This window comes from Sander vitreus, chromosome 8 (assembly GCF_031162955.1).
Source record: "Sander vitreus isolate 19-12246 chromosome 8, sanVit1, whole genome shotgun sequence".
NCBI classification, from domain to species: domain Eukaryota; kingdom Metazoa; phylum Chordata; class Actinopteri; order Perciformes; family Percidae; genus Sander; species Sander vitreus.
The window spans coordinates 35,996,080-36,013,579 of NC_135862.1; the positions used below are offsets into that span (position 1 = coordinate 35,996,080).

The 17,500-nt window shown below is 41.2% G+C and overlaps 3 protein-coding genes across 3 annotated transcripts in view; 2 read left to right on the plus strand and 1 right to left on the minus strand.

The window, feature by feature from the left end:
* The window catches only part of sntb2 (syntrophin, beta 2), a 31,434-nt gene extending 26,079 nt beyond the window's left edge, over positions 1-5,355 (plus strand). The window contains exon 7 of the mRNA XM_078258016.1: positions 567-5,355. Within this exon, the coding sequence (XP_078114142.1) occupies positions 567-659 (93 nt within the window). The 3' untranslated portion in view covers positions 660-5,355. The remainder of the gene's footprint in view (positions 1-566) is intronic.
* A 343-nt stretch (positions 5,356-5,698) lies between these two features.
* Positions 5,699-15,285, plus strand: vps4a (vacuolar protein sorting 4 homolog A). Its single transcript, XM_078258017.1, has 11 exons — positions 5,699-6,018; positions 7,081-7,192; positions 7,296-7,440; positions 7,535-7,596; positions 9,034-9,153; positions 10,484-10,640; positions 11,721-11,869; positions 12,087-12,168; positions 13,072-13,291; positions 13,527-13,667; positions 13,911-15,285. The coding sequence occupies exons 1-11, from the start codon at positions 5,998-6,000 to the stop codon at positions 14,010-14,012; spliced, it is 1,311 nt and encodes a 436-aa protein (XP_078114143.1). The 5' UTR covers positions 5,699-5,997; the 3' UTR covers positions 14,013-15,285.
* A 1,205-nt stretch (positions 15,286-16,490) lies between these two features.
* The window catches only part of cdk10 (cyclin dependent kinase 10), a 12,201-nt gene continuing 11,191 nt past the window's right edge, over positions 16,491-17,500 (minus strand). The window contains exon 13 of the mRNA XM_078258018.1: positions 16,491-17,487. Within this exon, the coding sequence (XP_078114144.1) occupies positions 17,393-17,487 (95 nt within the window). The 3' untranslated portion in view covers positions 16,491-17,392. The remainder of the gene's footprint in view (positions 17,488-17,500) is intronic.

Here is a 17,500-nt window from a genome sequence, read left to right on the forward strand (position 1 = left end):
ATCCAACATATTATGAGCAAATATAAATCAGCCTGTTTGTTAAAAAACACATTGATGATAGGCTTACTGGCTAATACTGTAGGTTAGTTATCCACAGATACAGGTCATCCTAAAGATTACTGTGTCACATGTCTGTTTAATATTAAAACATGATTTATAAAATAATACCAACAACTTTTTATTATAGCTTAGTTTTCTATGGTATGTATAAAGGCTTTAGACTTTTTTTGTAGGCCCAGTTTAATATGCAACTTTATTTTATAAAATATCTGCTCTGTCTCTCTCTAGATAAGGGGTCCTTGGCTTAAAAAAAAGTTAAAGCCCCCTCTCTAGAGGACAGAATTACTCAATTTTTAGATTGGACCCAGAACAATTGATAATATAATAAAGTGGCTGTACATATAATTTACTAACTAAAACTGAATGTAGTGTTGTGATTTGAGCTAAAATACCGCGGCTGTAGTTCCAATGAGACAACCTGTAGGGAGACCGAAGAGGGAAAAGTTACATAGTATGCCTTTAAAACTATGTTTTACCCTCCCTCACTTCCTCCTTCTGTCCTCCAGGTGTTTGACCTCCACTCGGGTCCAAAGCCGGTGGTGTTTGTCCTCCACTCCTTCCTGTCGGCCAAGCTTACCCGTATGGGCCTGCTGACGTGAAACCACCAACAGCAGCAGCGTGGACGAGAGGATGGGCCCAGACACAGCGAGGAGTGGGAAAGACACTCCCAAAGTTCTGATACTGGGAGTTGATCTTTTCTTTTCTTTTTTTTCTCCAATTTCTCCATTCACAGCTGAAGCTGCAGGGAAGATTTAACCCGTGAGTCGTATTTCCGATTGTCTGAAATTTGTGCCTTCTCTTCCGACTTTCTCATCGGCCTCTCGCAGTCATTTGTATTGCAAGGTCAGGTAAAAAGGAAGTGGCACTTTGCTTGAAGTCATGCTGTGTTAAGAGACAAAAAGCTATTAACAATCTCATAACATTCCATGTGATAAATGTCACTATGATTATCTGATATGATCTAAAAAGATGCTAATATGCTGTGATGTGCTTATGAGATTCCATTACCAGTGCACTTCAAGCAAAGTGTTACTAAAATATATTAAGGAAAGGAAGGATTTTTAGACAATTAATACACAGCTAAGCACAGATTGGTTAATGTTACCCATTTTTACTCTATGCCTATCATTCCATGACAGCCTTCCAATGTGCTTTGGGCTCTTTTTATATTTGTTTGTCTTTGTAAAGACATGTGAGTGAAAGATGCTGTTTTAAAAATCGGAATGCAGTTAACTGAGCAGAGATGGTGTGTGTGTGTGCGTGCGTGCGTGTGTGTTAGTCTCTCCATACTACATGCTTCGGTTGGCTTGGTAGTGTGCCTGCTGTCTGATATTAACCTTTTTAGCACATTATCCCAAACTACTGTTGTAATCAGGAGTGCCATCTGTGCCTTTTTACATGTAGTCGAAGACACTCTTTGTAACGTTTCCTTTTTTATTTTTATTTCACACAACGAGAGAATTTGAAGCTTTCGACATGTGCAAGCAATAGTATTACTCTCATAGTGTAAACCGTGTTACTTTGTTTTGTTTAAGTGTGTATCTTATGATAGCATAACTTCCTGACATTGAACTCTGTATCAGATGATGATATATGACATGACCATGTGTTACCTCCCCTCCTTGACCTACACTACCACGTCGTCTCCATCTCACTGGCGCTATCATCTCATTTCCCTTTGCTTGAGATTACCGGTCTCTTGTTACTGTTCCTCCAGCAGCATTTCTCTGGCTAAGGATTGTTTAACAGGCTTGTTTCAAGGTGGGCCGCCACATGACAGAAGTACCATTGTATTTTAATAATCTGAATTGTAATGGTCGAATATGTCTCACCTCCTATGAACCCCCGCAGTAGAGAGGTTACTATACACTTTATGTCCTTCAGCTTCTTGCAGGGCTAAAGAAATGCTTAGACGACACTTGCATGATTTTGTTGACTAATCGATTAGTTGATTTTATCGAGTGTGCTTTGAGTGGTCGTTAAGACTAGAAAAAGCGCAATATATAACATTTACCATCTGTAAAAACATAAGTTTCTCCACAAAGAATCATGCAAAAGCACCACTTTAAATCTTGTGTTTAGCAGAGATGTGCTCATTAGGTTTCTTAGAAATAAGTCATTCAGCATAAAAAAGCACAACAAATGACAGAAATCTTAGTCGGCTAAGACCAAAACGACTGATTAGTCGACTAATCGACACACACTCGAGCCCTATCGTATTGTGGTCTTTTCCCTCTTTTTTAGTCTCAGAAAGCCTATGAAAGTTTGAGAAAATAATTTACTCAAGGTCCACTGACTTGTTTTCTTTTGGAGCTTTCAGCTGCATGTCATGGTCTCAACCCTCCACCAAAACAAGTTCCTTCCTGAGACTATTTAGCAGAGGCACCGTGGCTCCGTCCGGAGCTTAGCACCGCACAAGATGATTGTGATTGGTTTAAAGAAATGCCAATAAACCAGAGCACGTTTAACTCCCATCCAGGAATGCTGTGTGGACTAGCCAGACCCTCCTCTGCAGCGCTGTGGAGGAAGGTCTGGCAAAACGAGACAAGTTCAGTGCCTGTGTTGACTTGACTCGTTAATTTCAGCAGGACTGTAATTAAAACATTTTCATAACCTCCAGTGGGTTCATGGTACATGTTGCTTATGCAACCCTTCCCGTCAGTAGAGCCTCTGTGTTCTTTTGGGCCTCAAACAATGTAGCATTGTGTCCACTGACCGTGCAACATAGGAGAACAAGATATCCCTTCTGTCCTCGGATCACCAGTCCCAATGACCAAATGTCCTTGTGATGGTTTAACCCTCCCGTTGTCTTCATCTCACATTAAGCCCATTTTCAAAGTTATTATGTGAGAAATATGGGTTTCTTTCAAGCAAATTGCCCACAAATAACATAAAACCGCTTTGCACCAGCCGTTCCATTGATTTCCTCGGGGGGGGGGACTATACCCTGCGCTACCCCTGGCGTCGCGCACCGCTAGGATTTTCAGCTTTGCGCTGTGCTCAAAGCCAATGAGATAGCAGCATTTCGTTACCTAGCGGTGCGCAGAGAGCAAATCACGTATCATGTGTCGGCGTCTTAAATGATTCTGTACAATGCTCTTCGCAAGTAAGTAAGTAACGTATGATCAGTTCAATACTTTGGTTGAATTCATAGCATGAGAAAAGAAAATGAAAAGGTTTCAAAACAGTATCCTGACTAAACTTTGACATATACCAGTCTGTGATTATCCATCAACATATGTTCCTCTAATCTTAATTATTAGTCAAAATAATTAATCATTTTTAGCTTTTTTTTAACTCACATTATGTAAAGATTCAGATAAATGAGATCTATTGACCATGAATTCCAAAAAATACGTGTAAAACTAGTGCTAATAAGTTGGTGGTATAGTTAAAAAACGATTTTCAAATTTGAGACGGATGGACAACTCAAGGGTTAAACAACTTATTTTTGGTTTTTTTTGTGAATGTGAACATGTGTACCCTTATAGTTGCTAAAGCTATATAGCTCTTTCTCAGGCTATAGTTTTCTTTAAACATATTTTTATTGAGATTTTCATACTGCCTTTGATATGAACATTTTAACCGATGAAATGAATACATTCTCCCCCCCCAATCTGGCAAAAATAAATAAATAAATAAGATCACAGCATTGCAGAAGTTACGGAAAGTTTCAAAAGAATCACAATATCGAAATCATGACTTAAAAAAAGTCTATGTAAGGACTCCACAACTGAGCAAAGTTCTTATCTTTCTTTTTTACAATATAGTCTCTCCAAAGCTAGACAGTTCCTTTGTCCACAAGTCTTAGTAGTCAAAGTATTGTGTTCTAGGTCTTAAATCATTTGAAACAGGTCTTTATTTTCCTACGTCCATGCAACGCTACCTCTGATGCTCATTTTCTTTAATTCCGTGGTGTTGAAGTTCTTTCTTTCACTAGTCCAAATATAACTTTGCTGTATTATGACGACAAATGAGACCAACATGCAATTTATATTGCAGCCAATCAGCTTTCGTGTTATTGCCGCGAGTCTCTTTCGGATCGTACCACAGACATACAACAGACTTTAGTCTTTAACTTTGGGGAAGTGCAAGTTAGGCAAACTGAATTTAGGGCTCAGTTGATGTTGTGATAAATGTCTTAAATATCATTCATAATGGTCTTAAAAAGTCTTAAATTTGACTTGGTGAAACCTGCAGAAACCCTGCTATAGTTAATAGGCTTTGTTAAAGTAGACACAGCCTTCCCTTTGAACATCATGTGTTTGAGGTAAACATTTGGCCTGACAAAGTCTTGTTCCTGTGTTGCACTCCATCATCCTACTTTTTCGCCTACCTTTTATGTTATGTTAATCATGATTCTCTAACCCAGTGGTTCCCAAACTGGGGTCGGGCACCCCTCAGGGGGCCGGCAAAGATCACAGGGGGGGCGCAAGTCTTTATCTGGTTTGAGGTTGAGGTAAAAAAAAAAATATTTGCACATGTTAAACAAATTAGGATAATACACTAGAATATATAATGAATACAAAAGTCTGTATAAAAACTATATATTTTTGTTCTGACTTAAAATTGTAGGCAGGCTACTTAGTAGGCCAAACCTCCGGGACATCTTAACCTGGGACCCTTGCTGTCATCAGGTCAGCTGCTAGCTGCTAGCTGCTAGCATCCTCGTTTGTCCTGCCGCCACGGCATCACTATTTTATGAATGAAACATGGCGGAGAAACATAAAAGTGCTGATAACTGCTCTGTATCAACAAAGAAAGTAAGGCTCTATCGCAAGAGTTACCTCAACTTCGGTTTCGGAGGGGGGGCTCAGCTTTTCTTAGACATGAGTAGGGGGGCGCCAAGGAAAAAAGGTTGGGAACCACTGCTCTAACCCACTGCACAGATCTGATTGTCTTACGTTGGTCAACCTTCAACAGGCTGCAGGCCATCCCTCCTGGATCTTTATGCACTAACCTATCAAACCCCTTTAAATCTGTGAATGTACACCTCTCCTCTCCTTCCAGATGATTATTTATCATCTCCTTTCTCTTTATGTTCTGAGAGTGTGGCTGTCCTGTCCTGTCTATGCAAAGCAATGCTTCGAAGAAGGGGTTTTTTGAACCAAAGTTAATGTATGTGGCAGCTTGCGTCCAACACAATCATTGAACTGAAAAGTCACAACAAGTGCTGCTGCAACAACCTGTCATATGCAAAGTATTTTAGACTTCCTTCCAAGATACTATACAATGTATGATAGCAATGTAATAATCTGAAATGTAAATACCTACCAATAAAACTGTTACAAAGTATACGGGTTGATGTGTGGTTGGTTTGTTATAAAGACAATATTTACAATTAAATGTTATGTATTGACATTTTTATCGTGCACACGTGTTTTCGATGTATATTTCTTGTCTTATTCTGTGTGTGTGTGTGTGTGTGTGTGTGTGTGTGTGTGTGTGTGTGTGTGTGTGTGTATATTATATGTATTTTTCAATGATGGGAGTACTAGTGTTATAGCACCGATATGGCCGCTAGATGGCGGCAACAGCACTTCCTTAAAGCATCTCCCACTTTACCATTTGTCAAGTTGTTATTTAGCCGAAAAATGGGACTTTCATTTAGCGAAGATCCTATCCTTAAAATATTATTGATTAGCTTCTTGAGTATCTGTATTCTGTCATTTTTAGGTCAAACGCTTGTGTTTTATTTTGAAATTTTTAACCGGAACTTATTGTTGTATCAATAGCGCTGTTGCTGTGGTGGTTTTGTTGGGTCGAAGCAGAGCTGTCAAATTAGCTAGCTAACGTACTAGCCATTGTTTTGTCATGTCAAGAACAGTCTGCCCCCTCACAACACAGGGCTGGTAACGAGTTCATATTTTTCACATATCCGCCTGTGGGTCAGAGGATAGAAGTCTGGGTGGAGATAGAGCACAAGCGTGAGATGAAATGACAACGTCAACATTACAGGTAACGTTAGGCTACTACTAGCTAGCTAGCTAGCTAACTAACGTTACCGTTAGTCTTGCTACAGCAGCTTGAACGTGAGCTAATTGGCTAGCAGAACAGCTGACGCTAAGCCCGCTGATGCAAACACATTTCATTGTCGTGAAATAATAATAAATAAAATAAATAACATTAGAGTCAACAAGGTCTAACGTTACTGTACCAGCTAACTACATACTATAAAAACAATCATTTGAACTATCTCTGGTGTGGGTTATGAATGTGTGGATTGCTAACGTTAGCCTCTGCAGGATAATGTTAACGTAACGTTAGCATGAGATGGACTGTAGCTACTGCTCGCAGACAGTTAACATATAACTAATATTTTCTACGTTTTGGAACATTTTAGTCTGGTAATTGCCTTAAGAAATAGCCCAGTGAATGTTGTTGTAGACTCAGAGAAACTATTAGGATTCCATTGTATAATATGTCAATTTTTATACTTTATTAATCCCGCAAGGGAAATTACAATGTTTTCACTGTGTTGTTATTATACACATTACACGTAGGCCCGAATTACACACACACACATGCTCAGTACCTCTACATGCACTAATGGAGAGATGTCAGAGTAGTGGTGGTGGTGGTGGGGGGGGGGGCTGTCCATGGAAAGGCGCCCGAGCAGTTGGGAGTTTGGTGCCTTGCTCAAGAGCACTTTGGCAGTGCCCAGGAGGTGAACTGGCACCTCTCCAGCTACCAGTCCACCACCATACTTTGGTCCGTACGGGGACTTGAACCCTCCGGTTCCCAACCCAACTCCCTACGGACTGAGCCCTAAGATGAGGAGTTATCTGGGAGAAACTGATAACACTGTTGCAAAGAGAGTTGTTTTAATGCAAACAGTTCTATTGTTGACATCTAACTGTAGCAGAACAACGTACTCTGCTTCGACGAGGATGGGAAGATCCAGTGTTGATATGCAGATTACTAACGTGTGACGGTACACTCCCTGCCTTTATGTCTGTGTCTCCACCCCCAGCCATCTAAAATCCATCCTCTGACTGTATTTCTCTGCATCTGTTGCAGAAAGCGATTGATCTTGTGACCAAAGCCACAGAGGAAGACAAGGCAAAGAATTATGAGGAGGCCTTGCGACTGTACCAGCATGCTGTGGAATATTTCCTACATGCTATCAAATGTGAGTACTGTCTGCAGCCGGACATGCTATTGGATTAGTTTTACACTCTTCTTTTTGTACAAACATTGGTGAGTTTTATTTACATTGTTGTTTTTCCTTTTAGATGAGGCCCACAGCGACAAGGCAAAGGAGAGTATACGAGCAAAGTGTATGCAGTACCTGGACCGAGCAGAAAAACTGAAAGACTATCTGAAAAATAAAGACAAACAGGGCAAGAAGCCTGTCAAGGAAGCCCAGAGCAATGACAAGTATGCTGTCTATCTTCTGCCCTCTCAGAAAACATGTTCAACTCTGTGGGCTTTACTGTATTTGTGTCAACCTCTGTGTTTGTGTCCGGTCTAGGAGTGATAGTGACAGTGAGGGTGAAAATCCAGAGAAGAAGAAACTGCAGGAGCAACTTATGGGTGAGTGTATGGGTGCAAATAGTCCTCATAGGGGAATTAAGCCAGTTGATATGATGTTTGTGTGATACAAGATCAGTGCGTCATTGATAGTGCCTTAATTGGACCAAAAAAAGGGGTCAGTACCCTATTTCAGCAGTTCAGTGACATGATCATCGCATGTGTCTTGGATATATTTATATTCATAGGTTTATCTTGTAGGGGTGACCCCGAATATTCGACTATTTGATCTAAGGAGCCTGTATCGACTGCCAATCTCACAGTCAAATCGTGGTAGTGTCTGAAATGTGGTTATGAAACTAAGGATCATTCCATTCGGGCTATATGGGGGTGCTGAATGTCTGATTTTAGAATTGCTATCAGCCTATTAATAATACTGTTAATAATAACAATTAGAAGTAAGGGTAGTCAAATGGACAAAAATCAGAAGTGCCGGTGTCATGCCAAGGTACTTATCCCCACCAGGATTTGTATCCCCTGGCCGCGGGAGCGCGCGTGCACTCGGAGCGGAGCGGAGCTTCGGTCCCCCTACAGGTTGTCTCGTTGGAACTACAGCTGCAGCTAGAAGTTACATAGTGGAAGACTCAACAGGGTTTTCCATAGTAAGGGTCTCATTTATCTACATAAATACGTGTATTTGTCTGTTACATTAAGGCGACGTGTGAATTGTTTAATGCGTTGTTTATTAAAGCCTGCTGTTTTAAATCAAAAGTTAAAGAGGGGATACACAAAATATCAGGTGAAAAACGTCACGATATTTTGTGTATCCCCTATGTAACTATTGCTAGAAAACAGCAGACATCTCCATATCTATTTTAAAGCAAAAGTTAAAGAGGGGATACACAAAATATCGGGACATTTTTCACCTGATATTTTGTGTATCCCCTCCCCTAACATGCAAAGGGTCTGTCCTGTCATCATGTGTGTTATTTTCTGACTTTACCAGGTCACAATAAACAACCTGAGACAATATGGGGATGTCTGCTGTTTTCTAGCAATAGTTACTACTTACTACTGCTATGTAGATAAATGAGACCCTTACTATGGAAAACCCTGTTGAGTCTTCCACTATGTAACTTCTAGCTGCAGCTGTAGTTCCAACGAGACAACCTGTAGGGGGACCGAAGCTCCGCTCCGAGTGCACGCGCGCTCCCGCGGCCAGGGGATACAAATCCTGGTGGGGATAAGTACCTTGGCACGACACCGGTATGTAGTACTGGTTGGTACTGGCCCATTTCAGGCACTGATTATTGAATAACCCCACAGTGCTTCTTTATGACAAGATCTTCACCTGAAGTCATTGTAAGGAGAAATTCAGATTTTTATTTTTAAGTAGTAGTCTAGGGTTCAGTGGGGTTATGAGGTCTTACTTGTTCCTTTTTAAAGTGTTTTCTTCCATCTGCATTGTCAATCTTAATCATGCTCTGTCTGTGTGTCCAGGTGCCATTGTAATGGAGAAGCCCAATGTCAGGTGGAACGATGTGGCTGGACTGGAGGGAGCTAAGGAAGCTCTGAAGGAAGCTGTCATCCTGCCCATCAAATTCCCTCACCTCTTTACAGGTACTGTGGGGATGTTCCCGCTAAAAATCTGTTCACACCCATTAATTATCATACACAAAAAGATGTAAAAGTTTCTAGTTTCTCCAAAAAGAAACATGCAAGAACACCACTTTAAATATTTTGTTTACCAGAGATGTGCTCATAAGTTTCTTGGAAATAAATAATTCCGACCAAGGCCGGTAGAATTTCTTTTCGGTATAGTATATATTATTATTATTATTATTATTATTATTATTATTATTATTATTCTGCAGCACAATACATAAATGGACAACATCGGGCAATCGGGGAAATGCATCAGTGAGGAGGGGGCTAGAGGGAGGAGTTATTAGTAAATTAGTCGACTAATCGCTCGTTTAGGTCTTAGTTAAAGAAAAGCATGAACAGGTTTTAACAGAACTGTCCATGGATGTAAACCTGGTGGTGTACTTTAAAGTGGAAATAACCAGGGGGAGAGAACACAGCCCTGAGGAGCCCCTGTGCTGAGGACAAGAGGGCGTGAGGTTACGTTATTAACTTTCACCCTCTGTTGTCTGTTCCACAGGAAGCTCCGAATGCAGTGTCGTATGGCTGGCTCAATATTATTTGGCAACAATTTTGGTATTCAATTAATCATTTATTAAGCAAAAAATAATGCCAAACATTCTCTGGTTCTAGCCTCTCAAATGTGAGGACTTGCTACTTTACTTTGCTGTGTTTTGTATCGTTGTAAATTCTTCTTTTTAAATTTTGAACTATGGGTAACAAAACAATCTGAAGTGATCAGCTGATGTCAGCTTGATCTTTGGGAATATTTGCTGGCCATTTCTCACAGATTTCTTTGATTTCATCAATCAATCAAACTTTTGGGAATTAATATCTCTGACAAGTGGAATAAATATGAAAGTATGTACATAGATCTTGCTTTGATGGCAGCTAGGAAATGCATAGCTTTAAAATGGAAGGCTTGCAAACCCCAGCAATAGTCCACTGGTGAAATCAACTCTCAAGCTACTTTGTTATGGACAGCATTTATTATAAGAGTACAGACAGAACCTCCGACTTTTTGAAGATATGGCAATTTGACTTTATAAATTTCTATATTAATGTTAGGAACTATAACAACAGTGTTATCTGAGTGCATTTATTGTGTAGTTTGATAATAATAATAATAAGTTGCAGCCCTAGTTCATTATCATTGCTATTATATTAGTTGAAAATGTACCTTAGATGTTTTGAAATGACTGTCAAATAGTATTTTAGCATCACACCCTGTTGGATAGTACCCTGACAATTTGACCGTAGTATGTCATCCTGTGACCAACATTACTCCTGGTCTCTGTGTTCTCAGGCAAGCGGACTCCGTGGAGAGGCATCCTGCTTTTCGGACCTCCAGGGACGGGGAAGTCGTACCTGGCTAAGGCCGTGGCCACCGAGGCCAATAACTCCACCTTCTTCTCTGTCTCCTCCTCAGACCTCATGTCCAAGTGGCTGGGAGAGAGCGAGAAGTAAGTCTCTTCTATTGTCTGAAGCTGTACTCTACACAGGGAAAGACGAGTTTATTGTAATTAGGGCTGGGCAATATATCAATATAAATCCATATTGTGATATGAGACTAGATATCCTCTTAGATTTTGGATATCGTGATATGACATAAGTGTAGTCTTTTCCTGGTTTTACAGGCTGCAGTGAAGTGATGTCATCTTTTGAACTTTCCAGAGTGTTCTCGCAGTTCTATTATTTTCCTGCTGATGATTATTTATCACTAATGTCATTGTGTAAATATTTTGTGAAAGAACCAATAGTCAACCCTACATATTGTCGCAATATCTTTATCGAGGTATTTGGTCAAAAATATTGTGATATTGGATTTTATCGCCCAGCCCTAATTTTAGTACAGAAATATAGCAGAATGTGTTTTATAACTTTTAGATGTTGATTTTACTATGTTTTATTGGGTGTTTTCAGTCTAACTAGAGTGGAAACATTACTCTTCATCCCTTTAAATAAGAGGGTGCACGATATGAGGAGACACTGCGATATGTGATAAAGTTGTTGAATATCGCGATAACGATAGTACTTGCTCTGCATTTCTGCTGCTTTCAGTATTCTGCTAAAATACAAACAAACAAGGAAATCATTTCCAAGATCATAAAAGACTTACTTTGCTGTAGTCTGGAAAAGACACCACAGCATCCGGGCAAGACAACAGCTTCTTCCCCCAAGCTGTCAGATTCCTTAACCCCCTGCTGCACCCCAGCTCAACATAACAAGGACAAACCTCCCCAAAATCCTATATGTACTGAACTGCACTGGATATAGATGGATGACAATAAAGTCTCTCTTATGTCTCATCTTATATCAGAGGCTAGAGGGCGTATACATTTTTTTAAACTTTTCAAACACAGTGTAATGATGGACTATTAACAACTCCCAGTAAATCCATTTCCAAACCAGACTGGTTCTCTCAGTCTTTGTCAGGGACACTCCACCTATTTTGCTCACTGTCACTTATATGGAGCGTGCCTCCTTTAATATTGCTGTCCATGTGTCTCTCTCATTTTTCCATCTCTCCCTGTGTCTCCCAGGCTGGTGAAGAACTTATTTGACCTGGCTCGCCAGCACAAACCCTCAATCATCTTCATCGATGAGGTGGACTCGCTGTGCGGCTCCAGGAACGAGAACGAGAGTGAGGCCGCCCGCCGCATCAAGACCGAGTTCTTGGTCCAGATGCAGGGTGAGCCAAATGAGATGGGGAATGAGAACAATAAGCCTGACACAACATGATTCTGCAAAGTGAAGAATATGCAGTATTTAATAATATATTGTATGTAATGAACAAGGGACAATAGAATACTACAAAGTAATCTTAAATATGTAAATGCATAACCCTGCATGGGCACTGGAGCAGAAAGTTCATCTATAGAGCTGACTGAAGCTCTCTGGGTTTGTAGGTGTGGGAAACAACAACGATGGCATTCTGGTCCTGGGAGCCACCAACATCCCCTGGGTGCTCGACGCTGCCATCCGCAGAAGGTCAGCCCTAGTACTCCTCTATTAAATGTATGTGTATGTATGTATTAAATGTTTGTCTCGCCCTGAATTTGTTTTATTACCGGCCACGACAGCGATGCTGGTATTGTTTACTTCTTGTGAGTCTGTGTGTGTGTGTCATCAGTGTGCGATCGTGCAAAACAAAACATGCAAGAATGAAATCCCCCTTTCAATACCACCATGGATATAGAGCTACTCGGCCAGCCATGCCAAAACACTTATTTATGAACCTCAATACCCAATGGAAAATAATCTCAAAATGAAATAGCACAAAGTGGTGTCAACATAAAACACAGAGCTTTCAGGCCGGGGAGCAGAGTTCACTTCACGGCGAAAACAAAATACTTTGACCCAGGAAACGCTTGTTCGTTCTTCTTTTTCCTAAACTTAACGAGTCATTTTAAAGCCTAAACTTAACTGTCATCTCCGCATGACGGCCACTTTTTCTGGCTAAACTCCACTACCACAGCCCCTGAAAGGACCGTCGTCAATGGACAAATTGAATGGGGAAATTCACTTCCGGAACCAGAGCCAATCAAAAAGTGGGCGGTCACTGTTGAGCTGTATTGAATCGACTCTACACCTACGAACCACCTTAGGTCTGGAAAATCCTCTTCCACTATGGGTTAATACACAACAGGGCCAACCCAAAATATGACAGTTGTGTATTGTTTTCATCAATCTTGCTGCTTCGCTCAACACAATTGTAAAATACTGTCCTGCATTTTTAGACTTCCCTCTTTTATAGTTTCTAAAATTCAGTTCCAGGCAGCTCTGTAAAGTCTTATACGTGTGTGAAACCTGCAAGCACGCCGTCTATGTTATTTATGTTTAGAACAGCTGGTGAGTGTGCGCCTGAATGGATCTTGTCCTCTGTGGTGTCAGATTTGAGAAGCGTATCTACATTCCTCTGCCGGAGGAGCCAGCTCGGGCTCAGATGTTTCGTCTTCATCTGGGCAACACGCCACGTAGCCTGAGCGAGGCCGACCTGCGGCAGCTCGCCCACAAAACGGACGGCTACTCCGGCGCTGACATCAGCATCATCGTCCGGGACGCTCTCATGCAGCCTGTTAGGAAGGTCCAGTCTGCCACCCACTTCAAAAAGGTGACATCACTAGAAATCCAGGGGGAAATAAAACATGTTAAAGAGAGACAGAACTTTTAGATGGGTAGAAACATTGCGGACGATGGTTCACTGCTGCCGATTACAATACTGGACCAATTTCAAAGATTTTTGTTCACATTAATCACTTAGACACCATGACAGTTGAATCCCTGCAATGGTTAAAAATGTACACCTTTACAACAGAGCTTTTTTTTTCTTGTTCTTCCTCCTGCAGGTTCGCGGTCCATCCCGAAGCAACAACCAGTTGATGGTGGACGACCTCTTGACTCCGTGTTCCCCTGGTGACCCTGGAGCCATAGAGATGACCTGGATGGACGTGCCTACTGATAAGCTACTGGAGCCCATAGTCTGCATGGTGAGATACACATATATTAATGTGGTCTGTGGTTTATGCTATATACCTGTCCCTATACAAATAAACATTAGAAAATAATGTTGGTTGATAATTATCAGTCAATATTAGTAACAGTAACAGAAAAGCTGTAACCTGTCCAATGAGTAAATGTCTGGTAAATGCGGACCCTGGATGGTGGAGAAATTGAATATTAAAAAAAACAACCAATGTGAACCAAAAATGACTTCTCCTATGCTTTTGCAGTCGGACATGCTGCGCTCTCTGTCCACCACCCGTCCCACAGTCAACACTGAAGATCTCCTCAAAGTCAAGAAGTTCACAGACGACTTTGGGATGGAGGGCTGAGAGACGGAGCCCCCCCCCCCCCGGTCCACGAGAAGGATCAGAATACTGCTCCCAACAACACTCATTACGCGCGCGCGCGCCCCCCCCCACACACACACACACACACACCACCCCCTACTGCTGTACCATCCTGTAGGCTTTCTTCTCTCAGCTCACGTCTTGCTTTTACTCATCCAAGCCAGAGTTTTTGAATCCTTGGAGGAAGTTGACCAAATGCTACAATAGAACATCTTGGTGTGATTTGGTAGTTGAGCCCATGCCTTTCTTCCATTTCCAGACAATGTTCCATTACAAAGCAGCCGCTACTGTGTAATCACTTCGACAACTTTTTTATGTAACCTGCATTGACGTGAGGAGAGCTGCATTTGAATAAATGCATGTTTGTCCCTCTCTGAGCCGATTCTATCTGACTGAAGGACTGTACTGTGTGCACTTTGAATATTAATGAAGGACCGTGACGTTTGAAGAAGATAGTTCTCCTGCCAGGTATGCAAGTGTGTAAATGTATCTAAGTGTTTTTATGAAAATTGTGTCTTAATGTATACGTCTATAAGTTGACAGCCCTGTTTTGTTATTTGTTAAATGAATGAATCATCACTGCCTCAGTGTTCCTCTGCAGCTCTTTGTGTGTCTGCATCAGGCCTGTTTCTCTGTGCTAGCAGCAGTCTGAGTGAAGCATTTATCTTCCAAGATTTACAATCCAAGAGATGTACTTGAGATCCTGTGATCTTCCTCAGCAGATGTTTGCTCACGTGTCATGGTATAGTAAATGTTCAAATGTTCCATTGTTTCTGTCAGGACTTCTCATCTATGTTGGCTTAAAATGTGAGTTGAAAGTTCACCATGGACACAGCCGTTCGCTGGAGCTTTTGATTATATCGCGTGATCTTCATCAGAAGTTCTGCTAATGAAGTCATATATGTGATATGATCGAAAGCTCAGTTTTCTCAAATGCTTAGCTCCAGTTGCTCTAATTAACTCAACGCAAATTATTTTCTGTACTCCATTTCCCAGAACACACCTGTCTGCATGTGATCCGTACTGTGATGTCTTCCCTCTTGGATTTTGGTTTATTGCAGTCTGTTCTGCATTAATTTGGGCAATGCTGAGCATACATACTCTCTCCTCCTGTTTATGAAAACCAATCAAGCACATCTCTTTAAATCTTAACATTTTGATTTGGTTTTGTTTGCCCTGCCATAAACTGTTCAAGTGTTACGGAACACTATACAACTTGACTGACTATAATAGAGATACAGTATGTTTACACTTATTTATTTTGTTGAGGTTTTATGATGGAGCTCAGTAGAAGTCCTTTTCTTCTGGGAGGCAAATATACACACCAAGTTCTACTCTGAGGCAGACACCACCATATTGTTTCATGATTGTCTGTTCAGGGCTGGCGTTTTCGTTCTCAAACCTAAATAGTATCTGTTCTGTTGTCAGCTTACAGACAAGGAACGCTAACCCTGCTGGCTATCAAGAAGTAGGACCACACTGTTAAGTCTCTGTGAGCTCTCACTATCACAGCAGAACCACAGGCTGGTCTGCTGACTCAGTGATGGGACTAGATGGGTGAAAGCCCAGTGCTAGTATCGCTGTGCATTTGTGGAGGTACATGTTGGTTTAGTGGGAGTTTATTTATTAACGTCTCTATAAGGGGACTTAACCTGCCGCTGCCCATGTAACCATTACTACTAATGTAACCTGCATTAATAAAAACTGACATTTCAAATGAAAAAAGGCACAGTTGCTGGTTTGACATTTTTATTATGTTCAGTAGCTCATGGTTTAAACATATTTAGAGGCTCTACGGTAGCATTTACAGTATCTATCCCAGTCAAGATAATGTTCTCTACCTATTTATTGACAGCCAGGTGTCGAACACAAGCGGACCAGGTAACGCCACTTTCAGTGATTTCTACTAATGAAGCCAATCACAATGTTTGAATACAATGTTAAAATAATTTCTGGGTAGAAAACCCTGCGTCCCGCACGTACAACTTAACATCTCTGAACAAACGGGGACAAGGAACAACTGGATATACTCTCATCTCATTATTGTAAAATGCATGTTTGATGCGTTTATATGTCAACACCCAACTTACCTATTGGACTACAGACTAAAGAACATGACACCACCCAAACTAGCAGTCAGTCTGATGTTGCTGTTCCTAACACTAGATCTGGTTAATCAAAGACGCTAGCAAAGCAAGCACAGAAAACAGAAATAATAATCACAGCAGAGACGTCAGATCAGAAAGGTCTGACCACCATCTTGAACTATAAATCTTTAAACGTGACAGTTATGGCTGAAAATGATTTCACACAAACCAAAGGCCATGTGTCTCCTCAGAAGTGATTTGTGCGTTTGTGCAATGTCACTGTAATTGGGTCTATAACAACACTTTTAGAAAAATGCTTATTTTGCCCAAAGTTAGATGAGAAGATTGATACCACTCAGAGACACGAGCGATGTATCAATCTTCTCATCTAACTCTCCAAGAAAGCAAAAATCATTTTTCCAAATAGGTCAAACTCTTTCTTTAACAACAATAGAGCAAGCAGATTCAGGAGTTAAGTATTTCACATCAAGGACACAAAGCTGGCCATCGAAACGGTCCCAAACCTGAGATCCTCACAAGGCTTCCATTCCATTTATTTTGCCACAAGCTCTCGGTATAAAGCCGACCCAGCGTAACTGTGGGCAGACCTCAAGCAAGTTGGTTCAGTTCCTACTTGCCATGCCTTTTCACAGTTTTATAATTTCGATGTTTGGATCCATTCTGATACCAGAATAGCAGAAGCAGTTAGAATAGACAAATGCTCGGCACTAAAGACAAAATGCCTCAGCATATTTGTCAAGGCAACTTTGTCCTCATTACCTTTACATTTCGTGTGCAGACCTTGGCAGCAATAAGAGTATTAAAAAATTATATCTACTGAACCTATAAAGAGCACACAGTGCTGCAAGACCAACTGGGTCTACATTAGAGAATGTGTGCTTAAAGCCTTTTAAAATGTTGCTATGATCTCTGTGGCATTATACTGAACACTGCAGAGTTCTGTGTAGTCTTGCATTGCCAGACCTTCCTCCACAGCGCTGCAGAGGAAGGTCTGGCTAGTCCAAACAGCATCAATCCCAGAAGTGGAACGTCGTGGATATAGAAAGTTCTGTGTAACAAGTTCAGCAATGGGCTTATCTGAGTTTGTTGGCTTCAGCGGTGTTTGAAATTAAATTAATTGAGTTAGCATATGCTCAAAATCCCACAGCAAAAACTCATGAGCAAATTTACGTTCCACGAAACCAACATCCATTCCTAAGAATGTCCCGTCACCTCAGGGTGGTCTTTGAGTCCAATGCCTCATCAGCCTGTTCATCACACTTTGCTCCGTTTGGAGTGGCTCTCCGCCGGAGGAGCAGCACGCTTGTTGCGGTGGTGGGGGAAGGTTGGCATCAGGTCTGGTTCACAGGCTGCACGGAGGAG

Coding starts and splice junctions, on each gene's coding strand:
- vps4a (XM_078258017.1), top strand. CDS start 5,998: ATGACAACGTCAACATTACAG. Junction 7,193..7,295: donor TTTCCTACATGCTATCAAAT/GTGAGTACTGTC, acceptor TTTTCCTTTTAG/ATGAGGCCCACAGCGACAAG. Junction 13,668..13,910: donor TGGAGCCCATAGTCTGCATG/GTGAGATACACA, acceptor ATGCTTTTGCAG/TCGGACATGCTGCGCTCTCT.